This window comes from Epinephelus moara, chromosome 20 (genome assembly GCF_006386435.1).
Source record: "Epinephelus moara isolate mb chromosome 20, YSFRI_EMoa_1.0, whole genome shotgun sequence".
Lineage (NCBI taxonomy): Eukaryota > Metazoa > Chordata > Actinopteri > Perciformes > Serranidae > Epinephelus > Epinephelus moara.
Genome location: NC_065525.1, coordinates 22082609 through 22104752, shown reverse-complemented (window position 1 = coordinate 22104752; position 22144 = coordinate 22082609). Strand labels below are relative to the sequence as shown.

Sequence of the window (22144 nt, the reverse complement as noted above, 5' to 3'; positions counted from 1 at the left end):
GATTTCACATCCCTGCTTCTCTGCTGTCTTTCTTTTTTCTCCTCCCCTCTCTCAGAATTGGTTGGTTTGTTGAAGAGCCTTCTGAGAGCTCGTTGTTACCGCGTAAGTGTCGGAGGCAGAGACCAGCGGCTATAAATACCTCCGCTCTGTCAAAGTGGAAGCATTGAATAATTCAGTCAAATTCAGACAACAAGAGGCAACTACTGTACGAGCTTTTCAAACATTGTGACGGCTCGTCACGACACGCCTTTGAGTCAAGGTCAAGACGAGGAGAGATGCAGTCAGACAAACAAACACATATTCTGGGAATGAGAAGGGAAGCGGGAGACTAGGTGTGTTCAGTACAGGAACGGATGTATCTTTAAGACTAAATCCTCGAGCTGAGCTGAGCGTACTGAATCATCAATGTCACCGCTTGAATCGGTACCGTTATGTACTGGAAGTTCCCTCACTGGTGAATGAAAGCATCACAGTGCACTCGGCTGTATGTTACTTCCTGTTTGAAATCTTCCTAAAATATGGTGAAAGTTAGCGCTGTGGTGGTTCAAGTTGTTCCCTTCTCTCTTTCCTTTCATTTCCTGTAACCTTACCACTGTACACGTCCTAATAAAGGTGAAAAAAAAAGAAAAGAAAATGAAAGCAAAAGAAACAATCATGTTGCAGATCAGAGGCACTGTTAAGCACTGTTACTATCAGCAGAAAAAATACATGTGGTAGTGTCCACACACACTCCACCCATAAAAGTATATAATCTAGGGCAAAAGAAAAGAAAGAAATTTTTGGTCGACTGAAATTCTTCCTACTCTTTAACCAATCAACCAATCAGTGAGGGAAAAAAAACCCCTGCATGCTATCTCCAGGATGTCACTGCATCGTCTTTTCGGTGATTATGATGGCGTATGATGTATTGTCTGTATCTGCGTTGGACTAACGTCAGTAAAGTTTTTGACTCTGAATATCTACATTAACTAAACCAGCCACCGTGCACTAAGTGCGCTCTAACTGAGAGTAGTGTTTTTCCTATTTTCTTTTTTTGAATTTGCTGCAATTTTACACTAAGCTTCCAATATGTGAGGAGGCGCTGAGTGTCTATTCTGCTCTGAGTGCTGCATGTTCGGAGGTTTGAGAGTTGAGAAAGGTTCAGCTTTGGGTCAAACGCTGCACTTGTCCATGTCACTTTCACAGTGGAGGAAGGGCATGACACACACCACAAAGACCAATCGCCACCTCCTACATGTACAACAATAATGGAGGAGAAATTGATACTGAACCCAAATAAACCAGTGGGTCCATCCTACATGCTTCAGCCTTCCCTTATCCAGAGCAAGAGCCAGAGCAAGTACTCTACCATGTGCTGACGTTTATTTCTGCAGATATCCATATCATAGCAACCAGACACAACCAAAGCGTCTCTGCTAAGGAAACACTGCACCTCCGAAGCACTTAAGCGCTGCCAGCTTTTCAGCTGTGAAAAAAATGCTTTAGTAGACACACAGCATTATGAAAATAACAACAGTGATTGTCTGACCTATGAGAATTTGGTCGTACAAGAGCACACAGACAAGCATACGGCCAGAAGGTGGCAGCCCCAATATAATCATTGATTTTTTTAAATCAAAACTGGCTTGAGATTTTCATCAGGCTCATGAGACGCACAACTGTGTTTAACATGCAGTACTTTTCATAATCCCTTACACATAAAATGACACAGATAGATAACATGAAAAAATAGAAATAGAAATAAAAACAGAAATAAAATAATTTAAAAAAGAAAAAAAAACTACATTCAGAATGGACAAGAAGATAAAGAGAAGGCAAAATGAAAATGAGAGGAAGGGAAGAAATAAAAAATAACTGAACAGAGGGCATGATCTTTGCGTTTGGATGCATTTCAGGCGAATATTGCAGGATGGTTTTGGTTTAGTACTATTAATTCTTTCTATTCATACATACAAATGTTCAACTTGCAGTTACCAGTACCAACTGTGCTGTGTTCAAAGCTTCTTTCTTCCTCGCCAATGCTTATATTGGCCCAATACTGTACTGAACTGAAGCAAACAGTCAGAGCAAAATTATTCAAATCCAAAAAGAGATTCAGAATTTCCACCCTCTCATTCTACAGGAGGGTGGGGGACTGATGCTGAGACAGAGATGGAGGGAAGGATAGTAAAACACGGAGACAGAAAAAAACAGGGGTGCCTTGGTGTAAAGGTGGGCGTGTGATTAGTCATGCCCAGTCAGAGGGATGCTTTACAGCTCTGCCAGGTAAGTTGCTCTGTGTGTGTGTGTGTGTGTTGCCACATTTTCTAGACACGACACCCACAACAGTGAACACAGTAGTTGTCGAGTCATGGCATTGAGAGAGTTTATGTAAACAAAATGATTCATCCGACTGTGTCAGATTACTCATAGGAGCAGCTATACCAGGTGAATATGGTGTGTAAGAGCAGCCATGACACTGTGAAATAGACTTGACTTTCAGAGAGGAATGCAGTGACCTACCCATATGTGTGTGTGTGCTTGTTTATTTGTGTATATGTGTGTGTTTCTGTGTGTGTGTGTGTGTGTATGTGTGTGTGTGTGTGTGTGCGTGTGTGTGCATGTGTGTGCAGGTGACCTGCTGTCATCCAATGCGGCCCCTGTCAAATGTGATATGTCTCTGCTCCACTGTGAGACCTGCTTCAGCTTTGATTCATTGTTCAAATAGCATCGCCATCTATTATGATTTGATATGGATCTGTCCTCCAGAGAGAGAGAGATGGCTCAACACACTCGACTGACTTCTGATGAAAGTAGAGATAGCGGCCATCACTCTGCTGCGAACAAACAAACACAACACCCACCCACACCCACACGCACACGCCACCCACACACACCTTGAGATGTGACACTGTCGGACACTTCAGGTGGATTTTTTTTTTTATGGGGGTAAACGGCAGGACTCCTCTTGAACTGCCAGTCTATAACACTGACTCAGCTAAACTTTAATACCAAAGACATGTCTTCCAACCTGTGGTTTATACTCTCCCTCTCTCCCCCTCTCTTTCTAATAAGATGGATTAGTTGGCTATGCTAATCTATCTGCTGACTCCACACAGAATATAGACAATAACTGAAATGTGTGCATGTGCATAAGCATACACGTGTCGAGAAAAAAAAGCCTGTCCATTTGTATGCATGTGCACATGCCCTGCTCTGTGGTGTCAGCATTTGCATACTCACTCTGAATTTTACAAGACGACACATCAGAGTTTCTGACTGAACTCACTATCTACGTGATTTGCAATCTGGGCCTGAACAGACAAATTTATAGCTCCATGAGAGGACTTAACTGAAAGTAATTTGTCATTGAAAGGTAAACATTTTTCTGTTAGTTATTTTTATTAGCTTGCTCAGTTTAACCTTTGAGAACAATTAAACTAAAGATGGAATAAATCTGAACAATAAGGCATAAAATGTAGAAATGAATCACGGTAAAAATATGGACAAGGTGACCGTGAGAGCACAAGGGGCTCAATGTGGGATGAGGACTCACTGGAGGATCAGAGCAATATTTGTTTTTGTACTCAAATCTGTTTTCTATTTATTTTCTGTGCAGCAGATCTAAATTTTCATTCTGTCGCCATCTGTCTGGCTTTCATGACCATGGATTAAACTGTGCTGAAACAGAAAAATTACATAGATCAATTAAGTAGGTTCCCTTTGAAATGACGGTATGCTCTTGAATATTATTTTAAAAATAAATATTGAAAAATCATAGTTCTAATAATTATGGTAAACCTTGTAGGTAGATGTTGCCTTATGAAGCATGAAACTTAACGCGTTCAATTTTGTCTCACTTGACAGCTTCTGTTGAGATGCCATTGAGCAATTCTCTTAAGCCTTGAGCATGCATGGTTTTCAAGAAGGTATAAAATACAAGCTGAGAAATTAGAGCGACTTCCTGTCTCCTTCGCAGCAAGCAAATGTAAAAGGTGTGATGAGAAAAATGCAAGTGTTACCAACATGTTTTCGGTGTGACTGGCCTTGTGAAAACACAAAAACATTCATTTTCATCGTCAGTGTGACATTCTAGGTGTGAAGGGTTGAAGATTGACACGTCCTTGAAATGTTGATCACATCACAAAAAAGGGAGAGGAGAGGAAAAAATGGACAAGGATAGTGGAAAGAAAAAGGGTGACGAAAAGGAGAGAAAGGGCTGAGGTTGCAGTTGTTACTCTCACAAAGCCAGATGCTCTGTTAGCAGACTAAGGGTGCTTGTAGACCTTGAGTTCACTTGCTCTGGTTTGAATCGGGGACTAATTTTGTTATAAAGTTGAATAAATGCCTAAAGTTGGTTCGTGTTCTTTGTGTTCATTCACAAGTGGACCAGATAAAATGCCTGCGTGAGAAACGCAACACTTTCTAATGTCAGAGTAGAGGGACAACTATGCGGGTTGATTTTAGCGCTGCTTATCATGGACTATATTGCTTGCATTGTTCATTTAGTCAAACCATACAGTTTGAAAATGAGGCGTGGCTCCAACTAGAAAACAATGTTTTGATGCATTGGATGTGCTGAATGTGCATATTAAGGCAGTACAGGAGGAGGTGCACATGAATAATTCTCCAGGACTGTAACATGCTCATGCTTGTTTAACCCAAACAATTTGTAATGTGTCTGCAAAACAGATTGAGATCGGAACAAGTTCACACCACAAACGTACCACACCAGAGTTTGTTTGTAACCAGACCGCAACCACCTCTTCAAGAAGGTCTCATTCTGGTTGTTTTCATGCACAAGAGTGCGATTGCTGTGTTCACACATGCCCAAATGCATGGCACTTAGGGGGCAAACAAACTTGAGTTCGATTGAACCGAATCGAACACAGCAGGTGTAAAAGCACCTTAAGACATAGCTTAAATTAGTCCTGTAACTATCAAAACAAATCCGTCTCACATGAAGGTGTGGTATGTATGAGAGTTGTTTCAATACCAATACCAGTTTCGGAAATGCCAACTGGATACTGGATCCAGCATCGACGAGTATGTGACTGTACCGCTCCATTACCACGTGACTGCTTAAACAGATAAAACAGCAGTTCACTGTAAAATAAATTCTTCTTTGCTGCTCTAAAACAGTAGCCTACACAGCAACTGTGTAATGTTAGCTGTTAGTGAACTATCAGCATTTGGCAATTTCTATGGTGACTCATTCTCTGAATGTTGTTGTTCATGTTTTACAAAGGGATCGGCGGAAAAAATGGTATTGGAACATCTCTAGTATGTATGTATGCATCTTGAAATATCAATATAATTTTCCCTGAGGTATTTCTGTTTTAAAAACTAAAATAAAGAAATAGAGCTGACAAAAGCAAAACAGATTCCATGATACCTTTAATAATGATTATAATAATAAAATGAAAAATGCATAACCAGAATTCATCCTTAAGTTACTTGGTTTAAGATAAGGATCAATATCTTGCAATACACATCACAGACATTACTTGACAATTATGCTTTCCTCTCTCTAGCATCCACATGTGGCTCCCTGTCCCCATGGACTATGAGAACATCTTGTGATCTCTCTTTTATCCGTCTCTTTGTCCTACACTCATCCCCCAGATTGACAAGAGTCGTTAATTATTCAATTAATCTATCTTTCTTTATTTCATCAAGTATTTATGTCTCATTCGCATAGTATGTTGATGCATGTGTATAGATTTGTCACTTGTTTCCCGTGGGGGTTTGCCTTAGCCTGAAAACAAAATGGCTTTCTAAATAGGAATGTGCTCTGTTACAACAGTCAACTGTATTTGAAATACAATGTTATACTTAACTATGACAAGAACGTTTCTGACTGATGCTGCTATTTCAGTAATAGACAGTGGGCTTAAATCACATTTGCAGTTGCTCCAATTAAAATAGAGCCCTCAGTATTCATCTTTAAAGGTGACGATGCCCATTAAAAGTGTTCAAAAGAATGATACTGCCACTCATTGTGACATAGTGAGGAAAAAATGTCAAGCACTGCTGTTAAACAGCCTTAGATGATGAATGAAATCCATCACTGTTGCAGCAATAAGTATTGACCTTGCACCTGGGACGTGAGCAGGGAAGAACCGAGCCACAAAAAGTCCACAAAGACCTCCAATCGTTGGGAAAACTACGCTGACAGTTCCACAGTTCTGACCAGATGACTCCCTGTATGATCGCTAACCAATCCGCTGCACCATCTCTGTGTCCCCTCTTACCTTTCTCTTCCACCTTACCCTCCAACTCGCTCTGCCCATGTCAGTCTCAGCTGCCGCAGCAACGCTGATGTTTAAGCATTCTAGGGGAGTGCAGACACACTCCAAAACTTCTTAATGGGCAGGCTAAAAATAGCTCAGGCTGGATCTGACTGGGCTGATTCATGCGGCTGTGAGTCATTCAACTGTGCCGCGGTGTGAGGAGAGCAAGGGAATACAGTGAACGAGCACAAAGAGAAAAGAAATAAAAGTTTGCACGCTTGTTAAGATATCAAACCATTGAGAAAATCAAGCATTGCTTATCCCATCACAGAGAGAATGTGCATTATTATGCTGTGAGTGTGTGAGTGTGTGTGTGAGTGTGTGTGTGTAGAGGTCCTTAAGGACATTCGAGGCTGCAGGGCAACCTAAGAAAAATTAAAGCTGATATAATGGCTGCTAAAAATGCATTGCAGTTTCATTTACCATTTGGCAGAATGTGTCGCTGTATTTGGCTGCATCAGGCCCATTTCTTACTGGGGGACAGCAGGATGGGGGGTGGGGTCTTCTGGCTGGAGGGCCAGAGGGTCCCAACAGATTGTAGCCAACAGATTAACAGTACTGTTGCTGAAAATGAGTGGTCCCCGGCAATTTGGTAGCATCATTAGAAAGGGAAGAGCAGTTCATACTCACATCATTATCCCCTCCATTACCACGGGTAAACATCTACCATTAACCCCCACATACAGGCCGGCAGCATGTGTGCTGTATGTGTGTGTGTGTGTGTGTGTGTGTGTGTGTGTGTGTGTGCGCATGTGTGTGCGCGCGTGTGCGTGCGTGTTAGCAGGATGGGTAAAGATATCCAGGCAAATACTACAGATTTAACCACAGCTCAGCTTTAAAACAGTGTGTTGGATTCTGAGTCTGGAAAGCAGTTTTTTTTTGTTTGTTTTTTTTACCTTAAACAGTGCAATGATTTATAATAACACATGGATACGGCACAGTTACCCAACAAAAACACATATCAGCTGTTTGCCCACAGCCAGCAGCCTTTCACCACTGCATCACTCATTGTACTCATAATGAATTCAATCAATAGTCTTTGCTTTTCACACTCATTTTCTTGCTCAAACCCTCCTCTTTCCTATTTCTCTCCTATTTTTCCCCCTTTGACTTCTACACTTCGCCTTTGTCTTTCCTCCCCCTCTCTGTCCCCTCGAGCACCGGCTGAAGATGAACTGTTGGCTGCAGGTAGAGCTGGCCATGCTGAGAGAGAGGAGAGGAGCACTGTGGTGACAGATAACAGCCAAGCGAGTCAGTGATGGTTTAAACCGTGCCTCTCTCACATGGTCACCTGCTTCCTTTCTCTTTCTCTCTTGTCTCCGTCTCTCTATTACTTGCTCGCTGCCTTTACCTCTCCCCTCGTGCTCTCCCCAACTGAAAAAGCTTTTTCCATCATCCCATTTTTTTTTTTGGTCTTTCCCCCGTCTCCATCATTGCTCTTTCAAACCTGGCAGAGAGGAGTGAAAAGAGATGGAGGCAGATATAGATAAAGAGGGATAGCACTTTCAGAGTCATGACTCATAGGTGATGTACAGCGGCAGAGAGAGAGAGGGAGAGAAAGAGAGAGCAGTAGTATTTGGGTTACTTAATTGTAGACAGGGCTGTCTTTCCTGCTTCACTAGGCTGAGACATATTGCCCTAACTGTCAGTGACGCCTCAATGGTTGCCTTCAGATAAACAACTGTGTGTGTGTTTTAGTGTGTCAAAGTGTGTGTTGCTCTGCTGTTGTATCACTGTTGATGAATCTCTGGATGAGGATAAAATTTGCTTTGAAATGCTTCAGTAGATTTAGAAATTATCATGTTATTAAATAATATATTAAATGTATTGTTCTGTATAATGCACTTCCATTTTGATCATTAAACACAATTATAATCAAATCCCCATTATCTACAAGTAGCGCCTCTAGACTTTGAACTGAATGGATAGAATTCAGATTATACAAAGAGTCATTTTGGTGTATTTGTGACAGTCAGGAAAATGTATTAATTGTTCTACAGCCATTGCTTTTGCATTAATTGTGTATATGCTAATATATGCATAACTTTGAGCCTTAATGAAATGTAAACGGGTGAGTTTTAAGTATACAGTTGTCATAAATGTTGAAAGTAGCTATAGAGACCAAAACTGTTTTTTGTACCAGGCTGTGAACATGTTTATTTCTGCTGTAAAGTTCAGCATTTTAACATGAGCCTCAAGTGGCCATTCGATGAACTGCAGTTTTAGGTGCTTCTGCATTAACTTTATTTCTTAGCATCGGAGGTTGACGCCTGGCGAAAAAGGCTTTTGAAGCCACTGTGCGTCGTGTGATAATGCAATACTGCATGTGGCCAATACATTTCTTACAGCCCATTTCCTGGAAGCTTGGTTTGAAGTGTCACTGGAACAGTTTCTATATTCATGTAATATGATGTGTATGTACAAGACAAACTCCTTCCCTTCTGATGTCTCCTTTGGGACCTTAATTTGTACAAAATATGTACAATAGACAACAATTTTTTTTGATCCAGTTTGAATTGTGCCATGAATTACTCATATGAAGTCTGTCAATTTCAAAGTCAAGAAAGTTGTGGTGGTAGTTTTGTGAGCAACCGCTCAGTCAAGTACATCTCTCATCTCACTTGATACACGTCACCAACATTAACATCAACATGGCTTTAACCTCAGCACAAATGCAGTGTTATCTTATCCGTTGTGTTTTGTCCAGCAACTCCTGGTCAGAAAGCTAAAGCACAAGCAAGACCTGTTGCTTAGTGTGTACATCCTAGTTGGAAACACACAGGCATCGTAGCTTCAACGAGAGAAAGTTAATGAGGTCGCTTACACACCTTTTGGGTGTGTCGTCTTTCTAATTGCGTATTTTCACAGTCTTATACTTCTACCATTTTAAGACAAACTCAGCTTTCTTGACTTGCAAAATCATCTTTTAAATTGACAAAATTGTAATTCATGTGTAATTCATGGCACAATTCAAATGGGATCTTGCAGTTGACTACTGTACATACCAGAAGGGGAGGACCCTCGCCAACTGGATGACATGCAGTGGGGGGTTGTGGGCTGGAATCAAGCCCGTGGCTGCTGCGGCAAGGACATTGCCTATGTGCATGAGGTGCCTGCACTACCCACTGAGCTATTGGGAACTCCACCATCCCTCCATTTCTGAGTGAAATGGCACATATGGGTGGAGTTTAGTAATAAGAGGCATTTAAATCAAATCTCTCTACTTGATTGGATCATTTAAAGTAGGCGAGTAGTGACAAGGAGCTGTAAAGAGATACAGGGCTGTACAGGACTGCTGGCCTCCTCACCCTCCCCTCCCACCTCCCTCAACTGTGTTAGTACACAGGAGGCAGAGGCCAAGAGATACATGAATAAATTTATACAAAGTTTTGCCAACTGACATCTAAACATGCACCTTTCTCTATCTTAAAGCCACTACAAACCAAAAAAATAGGTGTGGTTTATATGATGGAGTTTGCCAGTTGCCTTCATCTGATCAATTTATGTATAAACCCTGAGTTCAATTTGAGTCATCACACTACTGTAATGTTTCTAAGAGGAGAAAAGAAGAGGAAATTTTACTTATAATTTTTCCTACAACACGAGACAACACAACAATTAACACAGGGGCCCACTGTGTATTTAAATGTGTTTGGTGTTTGTGATGGTGAACTATCTGCCTTTTCATTAACAGTAAGAATATATGCTGGTGATTAAAAACTAACACCCAGCGTCCCCATTTAGCATCAAAGAAAACCAACAATACCTAGAGTCAGAGAGGAAGAACAGGAGAGGCAGCAGACACTTTTAATCGCTGAGAAATAGGTATCCGAGGGTTCTCAGTTTTTGAGGATTTATGAGTGAGTGGGGCTCAATATCAGGCCCATCTCGCTCCCTCCCTCTACTCGTTCTTTTTCTCTCTGAAAGACACGCTCTGCCATCTCCACTTTGCTGTCCTTTAGAGTATGCTCCACCATCCGTCTCCCTCGCTATCTGGCCCTTTCTTTCCCACCTTCCCCTATCTTTTTCTCACAATGCATTTAAATGGGGTATTTAGAGATTCCGGCCTTTCTCATCTCTTCACACATACTCTGAGGTAACCTCAATCCCTCAACAGCCCTTTGAAAAGGAAAAAAATGCCCCAATTGCTCCAGAAATAGGTCCCAGGAGATGCATGATAAACATGCAAGGAATAGGGAGGTATTTATGACAAACTTGTCCTTGTACCATTTCCAATATACATGTACTTGCTGCAGCATCTTGCCAAACTTTTTCACACAATGACCAGATGTTTTTCATGATGCTGCACATGTTGTCACCCCTGAGACCACAGCAAACGAAATGTGCCATCTGCCAATTAAATGACAGTCTAAGCGGGGATGTGGTCACATTAATCTGATGTACTGGCAGTTGTTTACAAAGGGTTCCATTCAAATCTGTCACAGTGGGATGGATGGCAGATTCATCACGGTCAGCAGATATTTACAAAGTGTAATAATATAATCAACACAAGTTCTTTAAAAAATTCTGACCTTTAAACAGAATTACAGTTTTAATAACAGCCTGGTTGTTAGTTGGTGTATGTTTTTTCTTTCTGTGTGCTGCCTAAAATAATAACACCACAGTGCAGCAACAGCCGATTTTGCTGGCAGGCCACTGTAATTATCAGCGTTCTAAAACACCAAGGGTTATTGCCAAATTTAGGTGATTGTTGTTTGTTGTCTCAGGCAAAATTGCTTTCTTCACTTGCTGAAAAACACCTGAATCTTAAGTTCAGGCATATTCTCAGGTGACTGTTGACAGACAACGTGGGAAATAACAAACTGATGTAGGAAGTTGGCGAAGAAGGTTCTAGGGAAGGGGTTACACAATATTTAATTTACAAAATATCACAAAATAGCTACTATGTTCCCGTATTTTTTAACAAATACCTAAATAGCAATATTGCGACATTGTCGAGTTGACTATTAGTGTTTTCTCAGAGTATTTCCAAAATGAGATTTTTGAAAAATAATCATCAGTAATGTGGATATAATGACTAAGTGCATAAAGACAGCTAAAACAGTCTGGTAAGATCAGAAATTTACAACATTTTACTGTAATGCAGCCTTTAAAACTAAGAAGAGACAACATTTATAATGTCACGATTTCCAAAATCTAAGCCAACATCTTGTTTCATATCATAATACCAATAATGTGTGAATATATTGCCCAACCCTAGCTGGAATACACTGAACATCACAGAGTAATGACACCAGCAGTAACAGTGTGGGTGGTTTTAAGAATGTCTGTTTGTTTCAAATCGTGGGCTAATCAGTTTAAAAGACTTAGGGCCAGATCTACTAAAGGTTTGCGTGTATAAAAACGTGTGCAAACTACTAACAGTGCGCACTAAGGGTTGCGTCTTTCAAAGGTGCAAAATAGCACGTCTGCATCCAGTTAGTACGTTTGCTGCAATGAATATGCAATTGTGCGTGTGCTGGGAGGAGAAAATGTAAATATATTAATTTAGCACACGCAAAGTGATTTATCAAACCTGAAAGCAATTTTGCTCATAGAAACTGCGTCTATATTTAACACGTGTCAAAGGGAGGTGCAAATGGTTTGTATGCGTAATTGAGCACACATGGCTGCGGTTATTGTTGCAAGAAGGAGACATCGAAACGATGAAAGAAGACATGGAGAATGCATTTTTCACCCTTGTGTGAAGCAAGCAACACGGGCTGGAGCAGAATGCCATGCTGACACACGCACACACACACACACACACACACACACACACACACACACACACACACACATTGAACACACGATTGATTGAATGAATGAACATTGGAAGTGGTTCAGCCGCAGTCCCGCCGGCTGGCGCAGTCACTGTTGAGATTACATTCGTTTTTTATTATTAACAAAATGGTTTTTGATTGACCGTACAAATGGTTTTGTTTTCAAATAAATATTTGGAAACGAAAATGTATGCTTTGGTGTACTTTTACATAGTTTTGCAATATGTATAGCAGCCTATTGTATGTATCAAAATGTGTAATTTTCAGCAGCGGTCGGAGGTATAAATGCTCAGAAGTGTAGTGTGTTTCATTTTTGTAACTTAAAGGCTTCAGAAAACATACAAGACACATTTTTAGGAAAAGTCATAGGAAGAGAAGCTTGTAGGTTTTATCTAAACAGAGTTATTTGCCTTATAAAAACCCAAACAGACCGTCGTGGTGGTTCTAGTGTTAAACATAATGCTGTAGATTAGAATACGAGTGCTAGTGTGACCCAATAAACTGCAGAGCATTGCAAAGTTAAGCAAATCAACATTTACTGAAAAAAAGATGATTGAAGTCACTTTCTAGACTCCAAACATTATTATCAAACGAAATACTCAGTCTCATTAACGTCTAATTATGTTAAGCCATGCAAAATCATATTAAAGACACATTGTTTCAGTGACAAAATATACTGGGCTATAGCTCTAACATTTATCGTGGCAAAAAAACTAAACTAAACAGTTCTTTATCGTATAGCCTATTTTACACAAAATGAATAATCATAGCCAATATAAGACAACTTAAACATGACAGTTGAGTGTATTATTTGTGTTTCCTTTTACGCAGGTGGAACTTGCCCGCCGTGCGCACTTCTCCTCCCTCTCCGGTCCCTGGCTGTTGGTCACAGATTTCTTCCCATATAGCGTTCCTTTGTGAGAGAGTCAGGTTTCTTTGCTGTAGCTCATTTAAGTGTTTATTGGCCTCATCTACCAACACCTCTAATTCCATAGGGGCGAATTTCACTTGCCGCTTTCTCTCCAAACTCGCCATGCTGCAAACCATAAAACACGCACACCCCTCATTTAAATAGGGTGTCTCCAACACGAATGCACCTCTTGTCATTTACGCAATCACTCTTAGTAAATCACCCGCAAACCACGGTTCAGCCCCACGCGCAAAATTCTAGATTGCGCAGGCAAATTAGTACAGGCAAATTGGGATCTTAGTAGATCCGGCCCTTAATAGGTAAACATGAAATACTCTTTTGTGGTGCAATTTACACAACTGAGCTGTTAACTTGCAATTAAATTTGTTTGTATGGGAGAGAAAATTCAATATCTGATGCTGTGTTATGCCACAAGATTTTAAATCACACTCAATTTGAACATTTTTCAATATGATTAAAAGTGGAAAATTTTTAAATAAAAAAAATATAAAGAACATATGAATGGTTGACTGTTTACTGGCAGTTTGCTGTTGCATTTGCTGAAAAATTGTCTGTCTACATGTTTTTTCACACAGGCCTAACTGGTCGACCTTTTCAGTGCACCTGCGTTTAATTAGGCGCTAATTAAGTGTCCCTAAAAGCTTGACAATCTTCGGTGGAAAACTCAAGACAGTCGGCAGTCAGCATGGGAGGCAAATGTCAACTAATGAAGGAGGAAAAACAAGCTTTTAATACTCTGAAGGAAACAGATTGTTTTTAAAGACAAATTGCCAACAGTGTCTTTCACTTGAGCTTACATTGTCCTAATGGATCTGGAAACAGGAAAGAACAGTGATCTGAAAACGACCTTGCAAGCCTACTTTGTGTTTATAAATAGAAAGTGCAATTATTTCCAATTGTAAAACAAGTTTTAAGACCAGTATGCAGCATTTTGGTTCTTACATATGCATAATTGGAGCGATTGTTGATTTTCCAGGCAATTCATTTTAATTACCGCCGCCAAGGAGAAGGTTATGTGTTTGGTTTCGTTTGTCTGAGCCCTGTCAGCATGATTACAAAAAAACTACTGGCCCGATTTTCATAAAACTTGGTGGAAGGGTCTAGTATGGGTCAAGAGCGAACCCATTTATCTTTGGAACATATCTGAATCACACGATTCACAGGGCGGATACATTATTCATTTTTTACTTTCGTTAACATCGAAAGATACGGCATTTGGCCTTGGCAGAGGTTTGCGCTCTCCCAGTGCCCTTCTAGTTTTAAAATAGTTTATTTTGGTGGTCCAACTTTATAGTGGAGACATGTTGTCAGAATGATACAATTTTATTGCAAAACAGGTAGATATACAGTGCATGGCTCCCAAAATTTGAGACAAAGAAATTGCTGCCTACCAAAAGTCAAAAGATTTACCATACTTCGAAGCTTTTCTGAAGGACGCACTGTATATTAGATGAGAATGAAAACGCTTAAACTCACTGTTGTCTCAACAAAAATGGTTGTAGTCTCCCAGTCCCTGTATCAACTAGGACGTTAAGCTGTTTCACTCAGTCTTGTACTGGTGTTTATTTAACAATAAGACCATATCTACGTGTTCACATATAAGTTGCACATTCATGCTTCTTGCTGCCAAAATTTACAGATAATATTGCACTGTCTGGGGGCACAAGTAATGTCACTCCCACTCTGTGCTTAAATTTTCTGATCATTAAAATCCCTACATATAATTTTTCATTAAAATCAATATTCAGTTTTGGAGGCAGCGTTCAGTGGTTGCAGGAGAGCTATTTTACAGATACTTTCTGTAGTTGACACAGGAGGTTAATAAAAAAGTAAAACTGAAAATGAATTACAAATAAATAAAGTAATCAAAAAATGAAGACATTTTACAGTAGAATAAATATATCAAAAGTAGTTCTCACCCCTTCAAAAATCAACACTTTATCCTGGTGGAGGGGTTCGTGACCCTTCATGCTGTGTTGTCAAGGGCAATGGCTCCTGGTTGGGTCTACCAAGGCAAATTGGTCCTTGGGGAGGGGCCAGACTAAGAGCGATTCACAGACCCCATATGAATTGGCCAAGAAGGAGCTGCAGCACCACCCAGGAAAGGGAAATCGGGTCCCTCTCCGTGAGCTAGCCCTGGTAGGAGAGCCCATTAGTAAGTGTCTGCTAGCTGAACCTTGACCCATGGGGCCTGAAAGACCTACTCGAAGCCCCGAGATCTGACAAAGCAGCAGACTGGTACATGGAAGCTAGAGGGTTTGCAGCTCCAATGGTCGCCAAAGCAAAAACCCAGGTATGGGAGGTCTTTGGTAGGTTTATGGAGAATAACTTTTGGTTGGCCTCAAGAAAGTCCTAGCAAACTGTCGTGCGACTCAGACAGGGTGACCCTGCTGACCCTGCTGACCCTGATCTGGGATATTGTTGAGCAGTGGAAGCAGCACTTTGAGGAACTCAACCAACATGAGCTGTCCAAGGTAGCTTATAAACTCCTCAGCAGTAAGGTGCCAAATGTGGATGAGGTTCACTGAAAGCTCTGGACACTGTTAGGCTGTCTTAGCTGAGAACGCTGATTCAACTTGGATGTTAGGGACAGAGCCTGCAGTATGGCAGAACAGGGTGGTGCTACCCATTTTTAAAACATAGGGCCGAAGGGTGTGCTCCAACTTTTGTGACTCACGTACTGGGGCTGTTTACGGTCAGGAAGAGAAGTTATCCAATTAATTTACAGTGTACTTTTTCCTTATTCATATTTTCTAGTTTTAGGGTATTTACAATTAATAAACAATTACAACACCTGAGACATAAACATAAATGTTTGAATATTTTGACAGCCAGATTTCTTGTTTATTTGATCAAAAATACATTAGCAGATGCTCTGACGCCAAAGCAGGGACTGTAGGGCTTACTTTGCTTTTCAGCACCATGGACAGAGCCACGGCCAAACACCACTTCAACACGACAGGAAGATAGAAACTTGTTGTAGTGTCACAATATGAACATGTATGTGTGTGTCTGTGTGCATGTAGGCGTCTTACCTAGCCGTGGGTCATACTGCCTCATCTGAACTTCTTCCACATAGTCTGCCGGGAACCAGCCTGTCCTCCCTTTGACCGTGCCTTCCCAGAAACCTCCTTCCCCTATACTCAGCACTGAAAAGAGAGAAAGAATAGGGAGGGGGGCTGAGTCAGTCAAATACTGTCATAAAACATGCCTAGTTTTCATTACTGTGAGGCTGTGGAGCCTGTAGAGCCTTGGAAAAGAGACGACAAAGGGCCATACAGCCAAGTGAGGTATTTAGGTTTCCATGTTGTGGGTTCATAAATTACAACAGAGTGTGCATCGACGGCGAGGGAAGGAGGGACAAGTGAGAGGGAGAGGGAAAGATTTTTGTTTTACAAATACACACAGATAAAGCTGATACAAGACAGGAGAAGTAATGTGAAAATATTGGTCTGTAACTAATGTACCGTACCAGGGTGCTTGGGCAACATCGGCTTTATTCTCTTTCATGCCAATAAACGGGGAAAGAGAGACTGAGAGATTTAAAAGTAAAGGGAAAGACTGGAGGGAAAAGACAAAAGGAGATCAAGAAAAAATTTGAGAAAGAAAAAGAGGAAGGAGAGATGGTGAAAGAGAGCAAGAGGGCGGACAGGAGAAAGAGAGAGATTCCTTCTAAGTTCCGCTGTGGTAATTAGAGATGAATGTATAGTTGATATTGATCTTCCCTGCAGGACTGAGCCAGCACGCTCATTTCTACAACACTCATCCATTATCCCAGCAAGCTAACAGACACACACACACACACACACACACTCCTCAGAGATCACCAGCTGGAACTGAAGCTTTGCCTGAGTGAGCCCTTCTTCTAAACTGGTTGCTAGGAGACGGCAGTATGATGTTGCAGCCAGCAGACAGCCTGCTAAATGATAGTCTACTTCCTCCAAACTATATTCTACTCTGGCATGGGGACATGTCACAGTGAGGTAACCTGGGGCACTGTGAGAGGCAGCCAACTGAACTTCATCTTCAGTGACATGATAGTAAAAGTTCAAATATCAGCCATTCACAGGATTCCTTGCTGTATCTTGTAACAAATGCATTATTTTCTCCAGGTCTTGCTGCTGAAATGTGCCCACATCTTACTTCCCCTAAAATTTAAACCATCCACATCCTGTTCAAAGACACTCATGTATAACAGGCTTGAGCGGGAGTGTGTTTCAGTACATTGTGTGATCAGCCGAGTTCAAATCAACCCTGTAAGTAACAGTAAAGGGGAACTATTATGCTTCTCCTTATTTTTTGAAGGATAATCATATTAAACGTGGCCAAAGTTTCATATAATGAAGTAAAAGTAATCCACGTGAGCAAAAACCTCAGGCTTCAGATCCTTGAATACTTTGTTTTCAACATTTTTTTCTACTTTGGCTACAAGCTGATGTCAGCTAATGTCAGATTTCTTAATAAGGTAATTTGCTCCAGGCACACTTTACATTGTGTAGCCTACACTGCTACATGTAGCTACATGCTAACATCAGGTACCGTGCGTTCCAATCCCCATACTACCATACAACATAGTATGACAGAAAAAGATTTAGTATGTCCCAATACATAGTATGCCAAATGTAGTATGCCAAAAATACCAGTCCAGTCCAATTTTGTAGTATGCAAGCCAGCATGCTGGCATGATGGCTATTCTGATCCACAATTCTTGGCACGGCAAAAGATACATTACATCAACTGTCAGAAGTCGCAATGATGGATGACAGTGCATTCAGGTGACCAGTCGATTCATAATATAGGAATATTAATTGTTTAATTGAGTAAAATAATCAGAAATATAACCAACAACAAAGGGCATACGTATTAGATAACAATGACAGAGAAATGTATAGCCTCTGTAATTTTATTATCGTGAATATGATATGTTAGAATCTACGATGTATGCAGTCATAACTTGTTGTGAAATAACAGCATCAGAGCTTGGTGAACAGCATTTTGTTTTAACTTCATGGCAGCAGATATATGAGCAAGAGGGTCAAAGTTCAGGGTGTCACATTATGGGGAAATAGTATGTTCTGATTGTGTGCATACTGCATGCAACAGTACGTACTTTTTAGGGGAAGTTGCAGTAGAAAAAGTATGTAATTCGGAAACAACCCGTAAACTTGTTTGCCGATGTTGTTAATTTCTCCCTGATTTTGGATCGTATACCTGTTCCAAAATGTACAGTTGTGTTTAGAAGCTTTTATTGGTGATTTTTCATGATAGACAGTGCCACTATTCTCCGTTACATTTACTCTGCATCTCTGCAATAATGGTACAGAGACGCCAAGATGTGGTAGTAATTAGAGCAGACTGGGCTTTTATGCAAGGGCGGCTTAAAGAGACAGGTGCTAAAATGGAGCGTTCTCAAACAGAGGGTAAATACAGATGTTCCATCACCATTACACCACTAAAGCATGTAAATATGTTCTAGTAGAAACTCGAAATACAAGTATGAACCAGAGAGATAAACATAAAAGGAATTCTTTAAGCGTACAGTATTAATCTATCTCAATGCGTGCTACATGCTAAAAACCTCTCAGTGACACAGTGGTACTAAAAGAAAACAACTCACCACAATTGCTATGTACAAGTTGGTCTGTGTACATGCTCATTATTTTTTCAATGCTTGTGGATTGGGGTTGCACTCCCAGCTAAACCCCCCATAGCTCACCTCTCTGCCAGGCTAAACACACACTAGCTAAGAGAGAAGTGGCGTGTGAAAGGGGAGAACGGCTGTTTATCGACTTCCCGCTGTAAAAAACATGACACTCAGCACACAGAGGATACATGGACTGATCCCCCTCTCTGATCTCAGCTTAACACAACTTTACCCTGCCGTCTCCTGAGAACAGACTCCCTCTGTCTCCTTTTTTTTCCATGTTTAAACCCTTTATTCTCTCACTGTCTCTCTTTCTCTCTGCTCTGCACGTCCTTCTCTCCCGGTCCCCTTCACTGTGTTTCTGAATGATTTCTCGGTCATCGCCTCCATCCTTCTCTTTGTCTCTGTCAGTGTGTCCGTCTATACTGTAATGGTGTCCCTGCAGTAGACAGGTGCCGGCTGTGCTCTCTGTTCCCCATTGACAGAAATGAAAGAAAAGGTGAGCCCTCTGATTGATCTTCTGGGCCGCCCTCGCTCACTTCCCTCACTGCCTTATCCCCCCACTACTAATCCATTTCTGGTCCCTGACACCAGCACCCGACTATATGGACAGAATCGACCGCTGAGTATGTAAGAATGCAAGCAGAAGTCACTGTTTCACACATCTAAAATATCTATGTACACCTTTATAACTTCCTGTTCTTGTTCCTCCACACATACGTATGTGAGGTACATACAAACACCCTCTTTAATTATCTTTAAACACACCGTAGGCACTCTAAATGCTGAAATCAAGCCAATTAACTGTCAGTGAAGTCAAGGAAAGGTCAGTGAAACATGCACATACACACACACTTGCGCATAAGTATTTTAATACATAACATGCTTGATAATCCTCACAATGCCCTAAGCACTTGATAGCAGAGACTCTGCATAAACACACAAAGAAAATAATAATCAAAATTTCACTGCCACTCTAACACTCTTAATAAGGTCTTAATCAAAACAGCTAGGGTTATTATTTTGGCTAAATTACAGTGTTGAGTGATACCGTATATTTATAGCAATCTGTTTCTACAGATACAGATTGGCTCGACTCTATATCTGGCGCAAACAGACATAACAGCCAAGTGCATGTATAGTACATGTCCACACAGCAAAAACACATGCATGTACAGTGTGTATGCCCTTACATGTACTTAGAGAGTTCCCTGCTGTGTCAGTAGCCTCTACCTTACACCGCCACTCTGTTTTGGTGCTTGCCAACACTGCGTTGGCATGACAACTGTCCCTGTGAATCAAATGTGGGCTTGCAGGAGCCAAGTGGCAGGAAGGAACTCAAACAGTGCATATCTGTGCAGGAGGATTTACAATATGTGTGTCGTGTTGATGTTTTCGTCCAACCAGACCGCTTTGGGACCACTGCCATGTAGAGAGCTACAGTTGTAGGTAGTAGTGGGAAAATGCCTGCCAACAGTAAAGGCAGTCCATAATATGTCACAACTGTTACAAATTAAGTGGAAAAAAAATATATTTATATATATATATTTTTTTCTATTAATGGTCCTTCTGGTCTCCATACTGGATCATTTTACCACAAAGAGCTGGTGTCAATGTGTGACAATGGACATTTTGCATTCATCACTTTAAAAACACTATATTTCCTCATATTGTCTGTGCTGGTGCACCTGTCTTCACCCTTTGTCTGAGAGGCTCTATTTTAGCACCTGTCTCTTAAAGCCCTCCTGCAAAAGCCCAGTCTGCTCTGATTGTTTCCGGGTCCTCTGTATCTCTACGTCTCTGCAGCCTCATTGCAACCGGGGGAATGCTATAACAGAGAAAAGCGGCACTTTTGACCATGAAAAATCAATAACCAACCAACCAACCAACCAACCAACCAACCAATAAAAGCTTCTAAACACAACCAGACATATTCCAGCAAGAACATGATTTGAAATTAGGGAGAAATTAACAACATAGGCAACCAAGATTCTCTGACGTTAGCATGTAGCACAGTAGGGAACGGAATGTAAATACTTGAGAGCAGCTGACCATATTAAAAGAAAACAAACTGTCACGAGCTGATGACGTCTTATTGCCAAAGTAGAAAAAAACTGCTGGAAACAAACTATTGAGATCAGTCTGAAGCCTGACGTTTTGGCTCACAGGGATTACTTCTACATACCTTTACCTTATTATTCAAAACTTTGGCCACCTTTAATATGAACATTAAATATTGTAACATCATATATATGACAGAAAATAAGAAAAAGTATATTAAGTCCCCTTTAAGATAACTGCAAGTTTGCGAAAACATTGCAAAGCAGTCACTCCTTAGCTTTGATTGAAATGCATTTAAGAAAGTGCAGACTGAGGTTTCTAACTGGCAGCAGTCTGCAATCACTGGTGACTTCAAACAAGTATGTTCACTCAATCATTCTGAGGAATGTTTTTAGGTCAGATTCTATGATAATAATAATAATAATAATAATGGTATTTCTAGCTAAAGGGTGGAAAGATCACTGGTCACTCTGCAGGGAGAGGGTCCAATAAGTCAGAGTCGCTTGACTAAAAGCTCTTCAGATTTTCTTACAAGTTTATGGATGGTCTTGACAAAGTTTTTCTGATTGTGATATTTTTCTTTTTGGCATCTGCCATGAGAAAAAGTCCCTATTCAAACACAGAGACGACATACAAAGTAGTTTTCTGTGGTTCAAAACAAAGATTCAAGTAGCACTCAATCTCTCAACGCAAAATCACACAGTCTGTCAGGGCAGGTTGACACCACACACTTGGAGGTGGACTCTGGAAGTGATTTAATGGCTGAACAAGATTTTGATGAGTGCATTCAATAAGCAAGGGAACAACCAAGATGTAAAATTCTGATGCAGAAGGGCAGGCAAGGGCATTAAAAATTGAGTTTGCAAGTACCTCTTGCTCATACTAAATGATCCTTTTCTTTTTAACTTCATTTAGAGTTTTTGGAAAAGGGAGAGCAGCTCACAAACTGGCTACCTGGGTCAAAATGAAGAATGCAATTATTTCTCTAATGGATGTCTCCTGCACGAATAATTACATTGAACAAAGGTATGAGTGACAGCTGACCTCAAGAAGAAGAAGAAACACACTCTGATACAGTAGGTGGGACTCAGCTTCTTGCATACACTGAAGACTGGCTTTGAGAAGAGTGGATTCACCGCAGAACGTTCATTTTTTTATACTCTGTTCCACTCTGTATGGGGGTCTACTGGGGCTTAACTGAACAACACTTCAGTACATAAGGCAATCAACACCTCAGCTGGACATCAGACAATAAGAGGTCAGGCCTATCTCGACTGTATCACTAGAAGCAGTGATCTGCCATGCTGATTCATAATCACCTCCACAGGCAAACTAGTGGGTGCAAATACACAGCATATGTTGACATGCATTCATACACACAGTCACACATGAATACACGCACCATTACACACATGGTTACACACGGAGTAGCCACTTTTTTGTGTACACCGAA

At 40.8% G+C, this 22144-nt stretch overlaps 1 protein-coding gene across 2 annotated transcripts in view; it reads right to left on the bottom strand.

Annotated features, from left to right (window-relative positions):
• The window catches only part of shank3a (SH3 and multiple ankyrin repeat domains 3a), a 267152-nt gene that overhangs the window by 38023 nt on the left and 206985 nt on the right, over positions 1 to 22144 (bottom strand). For both annotated transcript variants that reach the window (XM_050073918.1, XM_050073917.1), the window contains one exon: positions 16022 to 16135. In XM_050073918.1, the coding sequence (XP_049929875.1) occupies positions 16022 to 16135 (114 nt within the window). The remainder of the gene's footprint in view (positions 1 to 16021; positions 16136 to 22144) is intronic.